Source organism: Pleuronectes platessa, chromosome 7 (genome assembly GCF_947347685.1).
Source record: "Pleuronectes platessa chromosome 7, fPlePla1.1, whole genome shotgun sequence".
Taxonomy (NCBI): Eukaryota; Metazoa; Chordata; class Actinopteri; order Pleuronectiformes; family Pleuronectidae; genus Pleuronectes; species Pleuronectes platessa.
Window position 1 is genome coordinate 5973519 of NC_070632.1, and position 15677 is coordinate 5989195.

The window sequence follows — 15677 nt, forward strand, 5'->3', positions numbered from 1 at the left end:
AAGCAGTTAAGAGTGTTCTGCATCTTTAAATCCAAGCTTTTCTAAAAAGTGTTTATAGGCAACAGGGAGAAGAGTGCACGGTAAAATGTCATCATTGATATATCAACTGCTAATATCTGTTTATTCTCATTAAAGGTCAGGCGGGTGGCTTTTATCATTGGTCACTATAACAAAGGCACCAGTGAGGCATGTCCTGCAGACCCCGAGGACGAGCTGCCCAGTTGGACCATTAGTCTGAACTGTGCTGGTAAAAGGAGCAGCAGTTAACTCTTCCTCTGAGTTTAATCTGTTGTCTTTCTTTGTGACTGTTGCAGAATGCATGCTTGTATATTCATATGTACTCAAATACTGGTCAGAAGTACACATTTGTTTTCACTTATTCATAATAATCAACACAGGACTTTTATTTGCAACCAATTATATTTATTTTATTTGTACCTATAGGTAAAGTATCTGAATACTTACTCCTCATCTTCAGGAAACAAAACCAGGTTTTAGTTTCCTCTTGACTGTTATTTCCCAGGAGGTATTTTGACTTGTCATGGTAGGAGAAAGCCCAGCTGTAATGGAATACAATAATGGTGGCTGTATTCCACCAGGAGAGCCAGTTCCAGTTTACTACAATTGAGCCATTGTTAATGTAATTGATTACACCTGCACATTTCCTGCTGTGGAAAGTCAGAACATCTCCTATGGAAAATGTCTACTGAGCCACTCATGCCACAAATGTGTCCTCATGGAAGTAATACACATTGGACTCATCATCAACATGTGTACTTTTACTGTAAGTGTGTATTTTGTTCTGTCTACCTGCGTTTTGAAATTACTTTTCAGTTCTGGAGCCACAGTTCACCTGTAACAATAAAACAGAAAATCATCTTCTTACCTGGGAACATCCAGTGTCCTAAGGTACTTAACAAGTATCCATAAACTTAATAATATGTATTCTTATAGAGCCAAAGTTTCATCCTCTGTATTTTTGCAGTCTTCAGATAAAAACCATATCTAATTTCTAACTGTTGCAAAAGAGGCCCTGACAGTTCGGTTGTAGCTGCTGCCCGTCTTTAAGAACGCTGCACTTTTGCAACCCCAGTGATTGCCACACAGTGTTGCAGCGACTTTGCAAAAAGCAGTTTTATTTTTTCACCTCATTTCCCAACAGTGAACGACCTGACCTATTAGAAAAACGTCATCTTCAATTAAAGATTTCCACTGCTGACGAGTGACATTATCACCGATCACTCATTTTCCATTACCAGGGAATCAATACATCAGTCAATGCTCATGAAAACATGGTTAAGGGGCATCGAGTGGTTCCCGTGGTGGCGATCACATGCTCTTATTGTTGATGTCCTTACATAACTTTCTCTTCTTTTACAGGTCTTCTTTTAAATACTTTATAATTGTACAAAACTCCCAAACGGAGATGATCACATTGGTTTCATCACAGTTAACTCAGAAGTAAATGTAAATCTATGAACCCGTGTGGCCTTCAGTGCATCCTGAGGGGTTATGTAATATCAGGGGCTGTTGAGCAGAAAGCTAATTACAGAAGGACACCCTCTCTTCTTTGTTTCTGTTCCTCTCATCTGTACCTTCACAGAAACAACACACACCGATCCCTTATAAGTGTGTGTTCCCACTCTGCCGTGTTGTTTCCTGCATGTGTTGTGGCAGCGGCTCCACAGCCATGAGTTTATGTCAAATTGTGTTAGTGCAGAGCTGTGTTGCTGCGGCTGTGTCACACAGGGGAGTCACCACGAGAGGGAGGGACTTAGGCAGTGGGACAATGCTGGTGTTTGTGCAACGGCCCCTGAGTGGCGGCCGGCTCTCTCATACTGCTCTCGCTTGACTACCGCTGCTGCACGCATTGTTGAAGTGAAAGGAAAGTGGACAGCCTGATCCTGCCTGTGGGATGCACCGACAGAGGTAAGACCCCCCCCCCCCCCGCTCCCCACTGCTATGTCTGTGTGATGGAAGAGAACGAGAACTGTGTGAGCCGGGCGTACCAGTGCAGTTTGAGGGGAATTAGAGGACTGGGAGCTGGAGGCTGGCTTGGGCCGAGGCACCGTTGTCTGTGTTTTTGGCAGGGTCACCACCGTGCGTGAATGGAGCCGAGCTCTGAAAGAAAGTTTCACAGAAAGAGGCTCAGTGAAAGGCATGTGTAGAATGTGACGGGGCTCGAGCAGCGAAAAGACGAGAGTTTTAAAAAGGGGGACATGAGCAGAAATAATATTTGGAGATGCAAAGTTGGACTGGTGATGGAAACGGACGTCCAGCAGGATGAGCAGAGCCAAAAACTGATTGTGTCCGGTACTCTCCCCACCAGAGAAGACAGGTGAGGATAATGGGAAGATTTACAGTGGTAAAAATAGAGGCAGAATGGAGGAGGGATTAAGAGAGAGATTAATTAGGGAGCTGAGGAAAGAGGGGGGGAAGTCAGGAAGGGAAAAGGCAGAAAAAGAATGATAGAAAGAGAAAACTCAGTACAGGAACGCAGACCCTTCATGAGGCCTCTTGTATTACCTGTGATTCATGCTCCTTAGGCTGCACAACCGACTATTGTACTCCCTGAAAGAAAGGAGACAGGAAAAAAAAAACTTGTCCAACACATTTACCAACTTCCATTCAAATCCTCTTTTCAGTCCTGGAGATCAAATGCATTCAAGAGAAACCGAGTAAGCCTCATTTTCAGTGGTGCCCTCCTACCTAGATCAAATCCCTTCTAGCTGGCAGATTAGAGAGACTCAAGATGTTCAGTCTCAGTATGGTAGTCCTGGGGATATGCCTCTATTCATATTTATGAACGACTAAATCTGGGTTTTTAAAGCAGCTGAGGGTCCATGTGAGATTAATCATTCCTCCATCACAATCATGCCCTGCTACTCTCTTATAAAGCCATCACAAATGTCTATTCAACAGGGCGTTGACTGAGAAAATAGAGTGGTAGTGAACAGAAAATCAGTTCAATAAAAAGATAGACAGACAGATTTTGGCCTCCAGTAGCAAACAAAATAATAATAATGAATAATAGACTCATTAGAAGTATTCAATCCACATTAACCTTGAGTGTTTTGTTCTCCCAGGCAGTGGGGGAGAGAGATTGGATGTCGGTGTGAGGTACAACAGAGGAGGAAGCCCGGCCAGGAGACACACATGCAACAGTAGTGGTTTCTGGACACAACAGGAAAGAGGGCGTCCACCCCTGCCGCACCAGGGAGGAGGAAGGAGAAGGCGGACCACCGCTGTCACACCAAGAGAGGCACAGAGCTGCATTTGTGGATCGGGTGGGCAAGTGAGAGAGGTCGAGAGTCCGCAGAGACAACTTTGTGCGGGAGGGCCAAGGGAAAGTAGGAGGAAGAGGAGGAGGAGGAGGAGAAGTCGGTGCTCGGGGAGGAGTAATAGGAGGAGAGGAGTAGTGGACCAGGGCCTGGAGCCCAAACACAAGCAGGATGGCGGAGAAGAAAGTTAGGTGAGTAATTTTATCTTGTCTGTTTTACTAAATAAAGATATGTTCAAGATATGGAAGCAGCATCTTGGTTTAATGTTGGTGTCTGACAGTATTTGCATGTGTGTGTGTGTGTGTGTGTGCGTTTGTGTGTGTGTGTCTGTCTGCACTATTTGCATGTTTGTCCATGAACGGATGTGTCGTTTGCATGGCTTGTGTATCGGTGTTCATACGTGTGAATGGGTTTGTGCATGCGTGTGTCTGTGTTGATCCCCTTGCAGCAGCCTCCCAGCTAAGCTGATTAATGGGGGCGTGGCAGGCCTGGTCGGTGTGACATGTGTGTTTCCTATTGACCTGGCCAAGACCCGGCTCCAGAACCAGCAGGGCGTCCAAGTCTACAAAGGAATGTGAGTAGGGCTCCCCCGGCCCCAGTTAACCCACTATAATTGATGTTGGAGATATGTGTAAACAAAGATAAGAATTTCACATTGCTGCAATATTTTTGTCTCAGTATCACCGAGTGATACTTTAAAATTAGTTTTTACGTCTCTAAAACACCTCAAATAATCATGTATATCCTTAAAGTTAGTGGAGGGCTGCTGATGAGTATTCTTTTCTACATCTGAAACTGTAAAACCTTCTATCTTCAAGGTGGTCAATGCTTTCACATGTGCTCTCTAGTAAACACTGCTCCAGTTTGAGTTTCCCACAACACAATATGGTTCAGATTACCACGTCCCACATACTTTTGCAATGAATCGTAAAGGGTGAGGCAGCTCTTTTTCTCTTAGTATCACTGAATTATACATTTGTAAATTGCTATAACTGCTAAAAGTCTAAAAAAGGCCTCTAAAATAATAGTTTGAGTAGGTGCAGGGCTGCTGATGGGTACTTTTCTACATGCAAATATGTGCAAAAGTAATGTAAAAGTCCGAAACCAGTTCAGAATATCTGCATCTTCCTGCTGGTAAATGGTTTCACATGTGCTCTCTGGTTAACAGCACTCTAATTTGAGCTCCCCACAACACAAAATGGCTCAGATCACCACATCTCACATAGTTATCCAATGAATCCTAGAGGCTGACGCATGTGAACACTCTTCCCATATTTGGTGCAGAGTTTTGAGGGGATGTGCTGAACTCAAACACGGGAGCACATCAGGGGAATGAGCTCTGTTTGCATAGGTCGTGATTTGTTGTACTATTGTACAAACAAGTAAGAGATGGTAGGAAAAGGGCAGATTCTGTGTCCTCAAAAGACCCTGACCCTGAGTTACTGGTTGCACAAATCTGGACAGCATCAATACGACTGGCTGACTGGGTGGGGCCATCCTGTTGTCAGCAGACTGCGGTTTTCCACTGTGAGTCAGACATGGAAAAGAAGGAGGATAAAACATTCTCCTCTAGGCCAGATTATATAAACATGAGGCTTGATTCTTTTTTCCCCCTTTGCAAAGAAAAAGTTCTTTGACAACACTGGTCCAGTTTGTTGTTGGCACAGGATACAGGGTGGTGGTGTAGTTGTTTAAAGGCCAAAATGAGGGTGATGATGACAAATGAAGGATAATATTTCTGATTTGACAGAAGTTTATGACAATAGATTAAATGGTGAAAGATCTGATAGCTGTTTTATTTCCCTTTTGTCTCTAAAGGCTGGATTGTCTGGCGAAGACGGTTCGTGCAGAGGGATACTTCGGGTGCTACAGAGGTATTCTTCACGTTTCTAATCCCCGTCACAAACAACACCACGGCCGCGCTTTACTATTGAGCTTAATCTGTCTCCTACGCTGTTGTTTCCCATGTGAGCCCTAAATCTCTCTATCATAATAACCGGTGTGGGCTGCCGTTAGCCCACAGCGGCGAGCCATAAGCTGCTGTGTAGGTTTTGTTCTATTTGTGGGTCCTGTGGCATGAAACGGTTGTGTGTCGCTGTCTTCAGCCTGTTGTGTCTCTTCCAGGTGCGGCCGTGAACCTCACGCTCGTCACGCCGGAGAAAGCCATCAAGCTGGCAGCCAATGACATCTTCAGGCAGAAGCTCTCCAAGGACGGGTAACGTACCATCACCAATACAACTGATGCATCACGTGATCCATGTACATGGACATAATCACAATCTACAGAATCAATAGATCTACCAGCTCTGCCAAAATATACTTCATGATGTACAAAAAACTAATGAGATATTAGAAAAATTTATAAAATTTTCGTTGAACCCCATCAACATGAGTTGTCTCTAAAATGCTATAACTCTAATTACATAGTTTTTCATTATTTTAGCTATGTATGAATTAAGAATTAATTAATGAATATTGCTGCCGATGCCTTGACCTAGTCTTTAATAACTTAAATAACTTATTCTCATTAAATATTTGCTGTATTACACCAATACCATTACTAAATATGAAATACCTTTACTGTAGTCATATTTCTAATGATAAATTAAGCAAGTGTTTAAAGCTACATCAATAAAAAAGGAATCATAAACAGTGTTTTTATGATAGACCACTGTTGTCATGTCCGTCTCTTGCTCACACTGTGTTTCTATCACTGACTCTGACTCTGTGTTTCTATCACTGACTCTGACTCTGTGTATCTATCACTGACTCTGACTCTGTGTTTCTATCACTGACTCTGACTCTGTGTTTCTATCACTGACTCTGACTCTGTGTTTCTATCACTGACTCTGACTCTGTGTTTCTATCACTGACTCTGACTCTGTGTTTCTATCACTGACTCTGACTCTGTGTTTCTATCACTGACTCTGACTCTGTGTTTCTATCACTGACTCTGACTCTGTGTTTCTATCACTGACTATGACTCTGTGTTTCTATCACTGACTCTGACTCTGTGTTTCTATCACTGACTCTGGCTCTGTGTTTCTATCACTGACTCGGACTCTGTGTTTCTATCACTGACTCTGACTCTGTGTTTCTATCACTGACTCTGACTCTGTGTTTCTATCACTGACTCTGACTCTGTGTCTGCAGGCATTTGCCCCTGTGGGGGGAGGTGCTGGCCGGGTGTGGGGCTGGGACCTGTCAGGTGGTCGTCACCACCCCGATGGAGATGCTGAAGATCCAGCTGCAGGACGCAGGACGAATCTGTGAGTTGCTCACTTTGGTTGTTTTCGGAACTCAGGATTATGCAAAAGATCCTCATGTGATTTCCATTTTGTAAAGTGGTGAGTCATGAGTCGTGACAAAAGGAAGAAACCATTCAAATAGGAACTGATCCAGATAAATGGGCAGATCCAGGATATCAGGCGAGGGGGAGCGTTAGCAGAGTTTTATCATGAATTCGTATTAAAAATGTTTTTTCAAACAAATAAGCTCATGTTTACTTTTGAATAAAATGCAATATAAATATGTAATACAACATTTGCATGCCAAACGGTTGGCTGGCTCTCCTTTGTTCAATAATATAAAGCGTGCACAGTGATGGGTGGCATCAGTCTGCATGTGTTTGCTAACCTGGGACACTGTATTTATTCATCAGCTGCACAAAGGCCTGTGCCAACCGCAGCTCAGGCTGCTGCTGCCCCCGGTCCAGCTCCGTCGTTGGCGGCCCCCCCGACGCAGGCCCGGCCGCCGCCTCCTCACCGACCCTCGGCCACTAGCATCACTGTGCAGCTGCTGAAGACCCGTGGCCTGGCTGGACTGTACAGAGGAGCAGGGGCCACGTTAACGAGGTCAGACACACGGGACATAAACACACACTCTCACCAACTTACTCACAATACATTTTAGTTATACATGTGCATATCTCCTTACTATCTGACAACTAAAGCAAAGAGCCAGACTGAGAGTTTGTCATTTTCCATAAACAACACATCCAAACATATTGTGTATTGACATATGTTGAAATAGGCCCAGTGACTGTCTGCTCCTTTATTCAACTCTATTTACAGTTGCTTAGATTATTGTTGATTCTAATTGCATAACTCATTCTGTGTTGGTTACATTTCCTCTGCCAGTCAACCCAATCAATAGATCCCTGCAGTTATGTCTGGTTACTGTGCTGCAGCTGAAGGGAGCTGTGTCTCTCAGTGTCTCTCAGTGTCCCTCTGTCTCTCAGTGTCTCTACATCCCATCTCAATTAAACTAACCAGTGTTCTAAACCTTACTCTTCAGGGATGTCCCCTTCTCGATGATCTACTTCCCTCTATTTGCCAACCTTAACGCGCTGGGCCGAACTGACGTGCAGGCCAAGGCACCGTTCTGGCAGTCCTTCTTGGCTGGCTGCTCCGCGGGCTCAGTGGCAGCTGTGGCAGTAACGCCACTGGATGGTGAGTGGGTTAAAGGCTCGAAAGTCAAATGTGTATAAAGTATATTCTCCTCTTCAATAAAAGCCAGCGTTGCATATATCAATGTTACAATTTCAGTTTCGGTGTGCTCCAGAAAAATCACTCAAACTTCCCTTGAATGATACGTTCACAGCCTCTAATATGACTGGTGTCTTATTGTTACTAATGTTAGTCAACTCAAGATTCTCATTCATATCTCCTTTAGTTATAGATAATCAAAAGTTTAGTAAATGGTGAAAAGCAAATTAAGAGTTTGGATTTTTACTCTATCATTATTTTTGTGTAAAAATGCTTTACGGATCAGTTCTGTTACACAATTTGGACAATCAGTAAAATTCAGGACTCAGTCATTACATGTATTTACTATTGTTTTGCCTTTTTATCATTATCCTGTGATTTTTGTGGCTAAAGTGGCTGTTGTTTGCTTTAACTTGAAATCATCATTCACTTCATGCAATGACACTGCATCCTTCTTTTCATTACCCTCACAGTAATAAAGACTCGTCTGCAGACCTTGCAAAAAGGGGAAGGGGAGGATACATACAAAGGAATTGTTGACTGCACAAGGTACGACTATATCCTATTGTTTGAGATTTGTTTCACTAAATTTCTCAAGCTTAAAGGCCCGAGTGACAATAACTCAACGTCTCTGTGAACGTTTGCAGGCGCATCCTGAGACGAGAAGGCCCGGGAGCTTTCCTGAAGGGCGCAGCGTGTCGTGCTCTGGTCATCGCTCCTCTCTTTGGCATTGCACAGGGGGTCTACTTTCTCGGGGTAGGGGAGGCGGTTCTGGGTTGGATGGAATAGAGGTGCTTTGGCATCGGTGGTGGCAATTGTGTCGTCTCTGTTCAACTGATTCGCTGGTTTAATCTGCAGTGAATGCATGGTGACACAACCCAGTGACCGCTGTACAAACAGAGAGCCGGAGAGGATCAATCTGCTGGTCTGAGATATGAAGATGCTCTAATTACTAATATGTGGATCAGCTCGTTCACGCTAATCACGCTTCTCTGGGTTTGTCATGCTGTCAGCAGGGTCCTGTAGGAAACACAGGGTTCTGGGTCTGTGTGACTAATCTGAGGATCTGTGTCCCACGTTGACGGGTCTATACCAGCGTGCTCGCTGCAATATGTCTGAGGCTCTTCCTTTTACCTGGGAGAGATTATTCTCTAGTTGTGCATCCTTAAAAAGATTTTTGTCCTTTTTTTAATCATGTCGGGTGTGTTAATACATACAGCAAACATGTTGCCAAGGCTTTTATTTTTGGGGAATTTCTACATACAATAACACATCTATAACACTTTGTGTACACTCAGAATCACAAGGACACAAATGACTCCAGTGAAATCATTAAAACTGATATTAGCTATTGAGCTTTGATGTACATCTTTGTACTTGATGCACTTTTGTGCCTAAATGCAAGTAAATATGATATCGTCCATATCAACCAAAGGCAAATGGTTCAGTATATGGAAGATACAAATAAAGCGATGTGTAAACAGAAAAAATGAAATTGAAATAATGTTGGGTAGTTATGACAAGGGGAAAATAATAGTAATGTATTTTACTGGGAGTTTATTTGACATATTTTTGTCCTCGAAGGTCCTGAGTGCAAGTTTTAGAGCAAAATATATTTATTATATAGACAGTATTCATTTAAAAAGAATAAAAACTATATATACAAATAATTAAAAAGGAGCAAAAAGATCAGGACTAATTAACTCAAAGTGGAAGCAATATGTTTTCATAATTTTTTTAAAGGGATGCACAAAGGTCAAGAAAGAGCTGCTGCGTGTTGTTTGTTTGAGGCTGCCTAAAAAATGCCTACCAATTTGACCACCTGTGGTCATGATGACAAAGTGTTCATGGTTAATGTAAGTGACAAATTCCCCTTTAATCTTAAAATGATTGCCTAAAGTTTGACCTCAGAACTCGAGCCGGGTATTTGGCTTCAACCTCAAACGCCGGTGATGTCGACTTCGACTTTGACGCGTTTCTCTGAAAAAAGGAGCTTGATCTCTTTTGGCCAAGCCGGTTACGCATTACTCCCACTCCATCCGTGAGGTCTCAGTTGTAATCTCGGATTCCCTAGGGTAGGGTTCTGCCTGCCAGGGTCTTTAAGGTCACTTGTTAATCTGACGGTAATGCTTTAATCCCTGTATTAGTGTACAATATACTCTAACACACAGATCACTTCCTGCCTAAAGGCCACAGGTTAGACTGCCGGGCCACTGTCTCGTGGCCTTGACTTGCTCTTCTTCACATCTTAGAGGGGTTCAGATAAAACCTGTCAGAAGCCTAGGCCTATATTTACTGCTTAGCTACACATAAAAACATTTAAATTGCTTCAAATAATGTGCGCACATTAACTTAACAAAAAAAAAATGCAATTAAAGCCTTATCATTCCTGATAGATTTCAAAGCATTGAAACTGTAAGTCTTAATTGACTTCAGTTGGATCGGTGGTGTTGAAATATTGTTTGCATACTTGAGTCCAGTTTAGCGAGGACACCGTACTTGTTAGACCCATGGAGGGAGTATGGCAGCTTGTCTTGCCAACTGTTTGCCATTACTTACGTCCACTGGGTGGCACTAAATGCTTTTTTTTACATTTTTAATGAAGGACACGTTTCGATGTGGCTAGTGCACCTAGGCTACTACATTTCCCTCATTGTAGAGTGAACATAGCCTGAGTAAACTGTTTGTTTACAAGCTGTAAATAAAAGATCTCATACATGCTGGTTTCTATGTGTCACGTGACTTTATTTCTTTGGTAGTTTTTTTGCGCTCCACAACACTTGAAAACATCTCGTCTGTGTCCACACGCCACAGATTGTATAAAGAGATGGACGACGTGTGTCCACTCACACAAACATGAAGACAATATATTCCCCCCCCTTGCAAATCCCGGACATAAACTGTATACGAGGACTTCCTCCCATTGTGCAAAACAACAAAAGGTCAAAATATCTCAAATACAGGTGCTGTCAATCATGTTCTACCCGTTTTTATACCATCAAATTACTAATTGATACGAACTTAACGCAAAAATGAACACTTGGACAAACAGTCAGTGTGATACTACCTAAAATGACAGAAACTATCTTTGAAAAAAATGAAGAAAATAATTGAACGTGTGACCTTTCAGTTAATTCCACGTCCCATCCGCTAACATGGAGAAGATGGAGTTTATGACCTATAGTGTCACCAGCCAACAGGAGGTGCTCAAGATGGTCTGGCTTCAAATCATGCAGCTTCATATTGGGGCCTATGCTACACACGTACAAGCACACACTAAGTCAAACTATTTCAAATACTGTTTGATCTACAGATAATGTAGAGTAAGTCTGTTTGAGGAACACGTGTATCTTTTGTGACATAAACACGTTGATTTTATCAATTTAATAACTTAGAAAGAGCAAAAATGTACCCCGAACAACCAAGGGAATATATATATTTTCAAAGCCGTTGCAAGCAGTCCGTTGTACGACCCATAAGTAAAATAGAAGCATCCTGTTAAGTAAATCTGGCTTTTCTCTGACCCTGGTGACCGGCAGGTGGTTGTGCTGTGGTCACCTTAAATATTCCATCTGTGTCCGCACTGCTCCCTCTTCAAATCCAAACGCTAATCTGTGAACTTGCGGTTGGGGTTGGCGCCGAACAAGTTCATTCTGACTTCAGGCATCATCTGTCAGAGGGAAGGTCAGGATACAAGTTAGAATCACTCACGCAACAAAGTGGAAGGAAGAAACCTGAGTAAAGTGATGAAGTGAATAAGCTTCAATAATTCTCTTATTTATTTTATAGACAGATAAGGTTCACTAATATTAATTTACAAACTGTGGTGGGATCTTGAAAAGTACATTTACTTTGTTACTGTACTTTCTCATACATGCATGTATCTGCATTTTACTTAGGTAGATTTATCTTGAGGTACTCTTCTCTTTTACTCTCCTACATTTATCAGCAAATATCTGTACTTTACACTCTAATACATTTTTAAAAAAGCATTAGATTTCAACTAAATGGATCACGCATCAAATAAAGTCAGCAAAGTTAATAATGTAGTACATGGTAGTATTAGGGAAGAGAGTAGTTTTACTTTTAGTTTTAAGTATGTAATATGCAAGTATATTTAAAGGCAAATAATATTTCTACAAAAAAAAAAAAAGGTTTCACTACTTCCTCCACCACTGGAAACTTTCAGCTCTCCCTCCTTTCCATAATACATTTCACTGGGCATCCCAGTGGGCTGTGCTGCCCTCTTCAGGCGAGCAGCAGGAACTACGTTTAGTGTGTCATTCAGATCAGAAACAATGATTTTTATTTTTGATATTTATTAAAAGTTACTTTACCTGATGAGCCATAAGCTCTAGCCTGCTCTCCAAAGTGTTGGCAACCTTGATCTTCCCATTATCATTATACACTTCTACTCCTCCACAGCTGTAAAAACAAAGAGCAGGGACTTATTACAACATGAGAGATGGGGGTACGTGTTTTCTTCACCTATTTCAATCATAGTCACCATATAAAAACAGAGTAATCTGAAAATATACTTTGATATAATATACTAAAAAATTGAAACAGCAATGGTTGATGTTACATAACATTAAATCATCTTACATTCCTGATGAAAGAAAACGTTCCTGGTCGATTCTGACGGCAATGTTCTTCTTCACTGCCTCTTTGTAGATGGGTATGGTCTTAATCACTGCAGCCTATCATGTAGTAAACCAGAAAAACACAAAGCTATCAACTGTCATCGGCGAAGCTATGGTGATGCTCTGTTATCTCCGAAATAACCTCTTTCACTCATCCCCATATTACACATCATCCTCACCTTAACGATTTCTACATCCTGCTGTCGACAGCGAATGGTGACCGTTGGCTCCAGCAGCTGGTAGAATCCCTGAGAGAGAAAACGCACAAACTGAGGAAAGCAACAGCTGGATAGGAGAGGGTGCCACAGCAGCTGGGAGAAGTTACCTGCAGTATGAGGCCCTCCAGCAGGGTGCAGTACGCCACAGGGTCCTTGGCGATCTCTCCAAGTCTCTGACGAGCCTCTTTCAGCAAATCCTGAGACAGCATCACAGAGAGACTAGTGTCGGCAGGTTCATGGATTAATTTTGATTATTTTAATAGATAGATTGATACTCTAGAGTGATAGAGTGGGATAAGACACATTTATGAAGTAAGGTACAAGTGGAAGTAAGTTAAGCTACTAAAAATATAGGCAGTTGTGTAAAAAATACTTGTCTGTGGTGAAAGGTAAATGTTATGATCTTAGGACCATAACTTAAATTCCATTACTTCCATCATAGTGGGGAAGGAGACCCAACTGAAACGTAGATTTAATTCAGGAGTCAAATGGGACTTAACATGAGCGCACATACACACTAGTGGCCTGAGTTAATAAACACACAATCCTATCTCATGAATACAACCGTGTCATGAATGTAAATGTTGTACGACATGAAGAGCTGATCTCTAACCACGATCAAGTCGTCTCGGGCCTTCAGCACCTTCAGCCTCCCCTGGTTCAGCAGGTTGGACATCTGGCTGTGAGAGGGAGGGCAAAAGTAGGCAGTGAGTAAATTGGCTGGACTGTTTCCAGTACATTTTTTACACTGAATCTAAATGGAATTTAAAAGACAACCAGGACAGTGGAAAAAACTGGTTTGATTCATCTCATAACCCTTTTTTACATTTTCTTTACTATGTTTAATGAGAAATAAACCATTTAGGTCATCAGAGCATGTCCTCTTCTCTGCAACATGTCTACTATAAGAACCAGACCATCATGTGTAGGATAGTTTGGCCTTGGTGGAGGTTTGTGCTCTTGTGCTTTTCTAAACACCTCTGTAAAGGAGGTGATGTTTTTGCTCAACAGTTGGTTTGTTTTTTAGCAGGATTACACAAAAACCAACCAGATGGATGACTACCAAACATGGGGCAAGAAGGATACCATGAAATGTTGGCGTGGATGCGGGAAAAGAGGCAGATCCAGGAACTTCTGTCTCTTTCTTTTTCATTGCGAGATAGAACTTCATTGGACGTTCACAAATTTCCCAAATTCAGGGATCTTGACAGAAAAACAACAAGTGTGTGCAGCTAGATTGAATTCACAGGGACTGTTGGGCCTCGGGGGAGGAATGTGTTTGTCTGTGTTCATGGAGATTGCTCGAACTCTGAATGACCAGGAACTCACATTTTCTTCTGCTGTTCAATCTGCTTGTCCTTCTTCTCGTAGTGACCCATGATCTTCACCCTCTGAGTCTGAATCAGACGACCTTTCTCGATGTTGTACTCCTCCTCCGCCTGTTAACACATCAGCTGGAGTCACTGCGGTGAATTAAGCCAACAGCACTGTGACACACACACAGGCAGACAGACATACAGGCAGACAGACAGACAGACACACATACAGGCAGACACAAGGACAGAGAGACAGACACACATACAGGCAGACACAAGGACAGAGAGACAGACACACATACAGGCAGACATAAGGACAGACAGAAGGACAGAGAGACACACAGGAAGGCAGACAGACAGGCAGACAGAGATAGACACACATACAGGCAGACAAAAGGACAGAGAGACAGTCACTGCAGTGAATGAGGCCAACAGCACTAAGACAGACACACAGGAAGGCAGACAGACAGGCAGAGCCACAGACAGATAGAGACAGAAAGACAGATGGACAGGTAGAAAGACAGGCAGACAGGTAAGGATAGACACAGACAGACACAGAAAGACAGACAAAAACAAAGGTAGACACAAACTGACAGACAGAAACATTGACAGATAGACAGAGACAGAAAGAGACACAGACAGACACATTGACAGATAGGCAAGCAGACAGACAGGCATAAAGAAAGATGGACACAGACAGACAGACAGAGACATACAGACAGACAGACAGGCAGAAAGAAAGATAGACACAGACAGACAGACAGACAGGCAGAAAGACAGACAGACAGACTTCTGTTACCTTGCCATGAATTTCCTCAACTGACTCGATGGCCTCCTGTTCAATAAAGCCCATCATGTGTTTGATCTGCGACAAGAGACAGAGTTTAGTCTTTATCCCGTCAAGTCAGTGTTTTATATACAAGTACAAACTATTCATAACATGTATATATATACAGATCTATACATAACATCTTATTTATCTCTTCAAAGTGAAGAGTAACACAACATTTCAGTTAACGAAGTGAGTTATAAGATGTTACAGTTGTTTCTGTACAACATTTAAACAGCCTGAAGAAACCTCGTGGTTCGGGGGGTGTTTTAGCTTCGTAGCTAACAAGCTGACATGTTTACTGACGTTCACAACCTCCCACTTGCATCCTGGTGGTTTTAACTTCACTTTCACGTGTCGAGTGTTTTCTTCCACTTCACCTGTTTCTGCACGTCAGCGTCGGTCAGCGCCATGTCTGCTGGTACAAGTCTGTGTTTGTGTAGAGTTAGTAAACACAAACAGTGACAGTTGTCCACCGCTCCAGCAGAACTTCAGAAAACAGCTGGAACTCACTTCAGCTCCTGGCGGGTTCACATGGACTGACGTATTTCAGAGGTAACGCAACTTCCGGTTGTGGCTTTTGAAGATAAGACACGACTTCAACACATCCGGTTCTTTGTTTCTGTGCGAGTTGAGGTAAATATATCAACAAGCAGAATACATGTGACATTATAATTATTCCATTATAGTAAAATATGGGATAATTACGAGACGATTCCTGAGACCTGTACCACAGCCTGCCACTAGGGGGCGGTCCAGGTGATTTGGCTTCACTTTTTCTGTAGCTGTCATCCATCTTTATATTCATCGTATGATTGATAGATAGATTTTTATTTATGGATTAGCAGACAATAAGACAATTAAATCCCAAGGATAACATGTTAAAGTTAAACAGCACTCATT

At 42.4% G+C, this 15677-nt stretch overlaps 2 protein-coding genes across 3 annotated transcripts; one reads left to right on the plus strand and one right to left on the minus strand.

Annotated features, from left to right (window-relative positions):
• Nucleotides 1-318: 318 nt before the first annotated feature.
• Nucleotides 319-10494, plus strand: slc25a18 (solute carrier family 25 member 18). Of its 2 annotated transcripts, none has more exons than XM_053427177.1 (10): nt 319-1929; nt 3087-3472; nt 3733-3855; nt 5100-5155; nt 5406-5496; nt 6435-6550; nt 6943-7135; nt 7578-7732; nt 8242-8317; nt 8416-10494. In XM_053427177.1, exons 2-10 carry the CDS (start codon nt 3453-3455, stop codon nt 8555-8557), a joined length of 972 nt encoding a protein of 323 aa, XP_053283152.1. In that variant the 5' UTR covers nt 319-1929; nt 3087-3452; the 3' UTR covers nt 8558-10494. The 2 variants fall into 2 exon arrangements, with proteins under 2 accessions (XP_053283152.1, XP_053283151.1); XM_053427176.1 differs by having other exon boundaries at nt 1010-1929; nt 3730-3855.
• On the minus strand, nt 10490-15340 carry atp6v1e1a (ATPase H+ transporting V1 subunit E1a). Its single transcript, XM_053427178.1, has 9 exons — nt 15155-15340; nt 14745-14810; nt 13959-14068; nt 13243-13309; nt 12737-12826; nt 12591-12659; nt 12374-12468; nt 12106-12193; nt 10490-11438 (listed from the first exon to the last, which is right to left on the minus strand). Exons 1-9 carry the CDS (start codon nt 15185-15187, stop codon nt 11376-11378), a joined length of 681 nt encoding a protein of 226 aa, XP_053283153.1. The 5' UTR covers nt 15188-15340; the 3' UTR covers nt 10490-11375.
• Nucleotides 15341-15677: the final 337 nt, after the last annotated feature.

Coding starts and splice junctions, on each gene's coding strand:
- slc25a18 (XM_053427176.1), top strand. CDS start 3,453: ATGGCGGAGAAGAAAGTTAG. Junction 3,473..3,729: donor ATGGCGGAGAAGAAAGTTAG/GTGAGTAATTTT, acceptor ATCCCCTTGCAG/CAGCCTCCCAGCTAAGCTGA. Junction 3,856..5,099: donor GTCCAAGTCTACAAAGGAAT/GTGAGTAGGGCT, acceptor TTGTCTCTAAAG/GCTGGATTGTCTGGCGAAGA.
- atp6v1e1a (XM_053427178.1), bottom strand. CDS start 15,187: ATGGCGCTGACCGACGCTGACGTGCAGAAACAG. Junction 14,069..14,744: donor TTGAGGAAATTCATGGCAAG/GTAACAGAAGTC, acceptor ATGTGTTAACAG/GCGGAGGAGGAGTACAACAT. Junction 12,660..12,736: donor TGGAGGGCCTCATACTGCAG/GTAACTTCTCCC, acceptor TTTCTCTCTCAG/GGATTCTACCAGCTGCTGGA.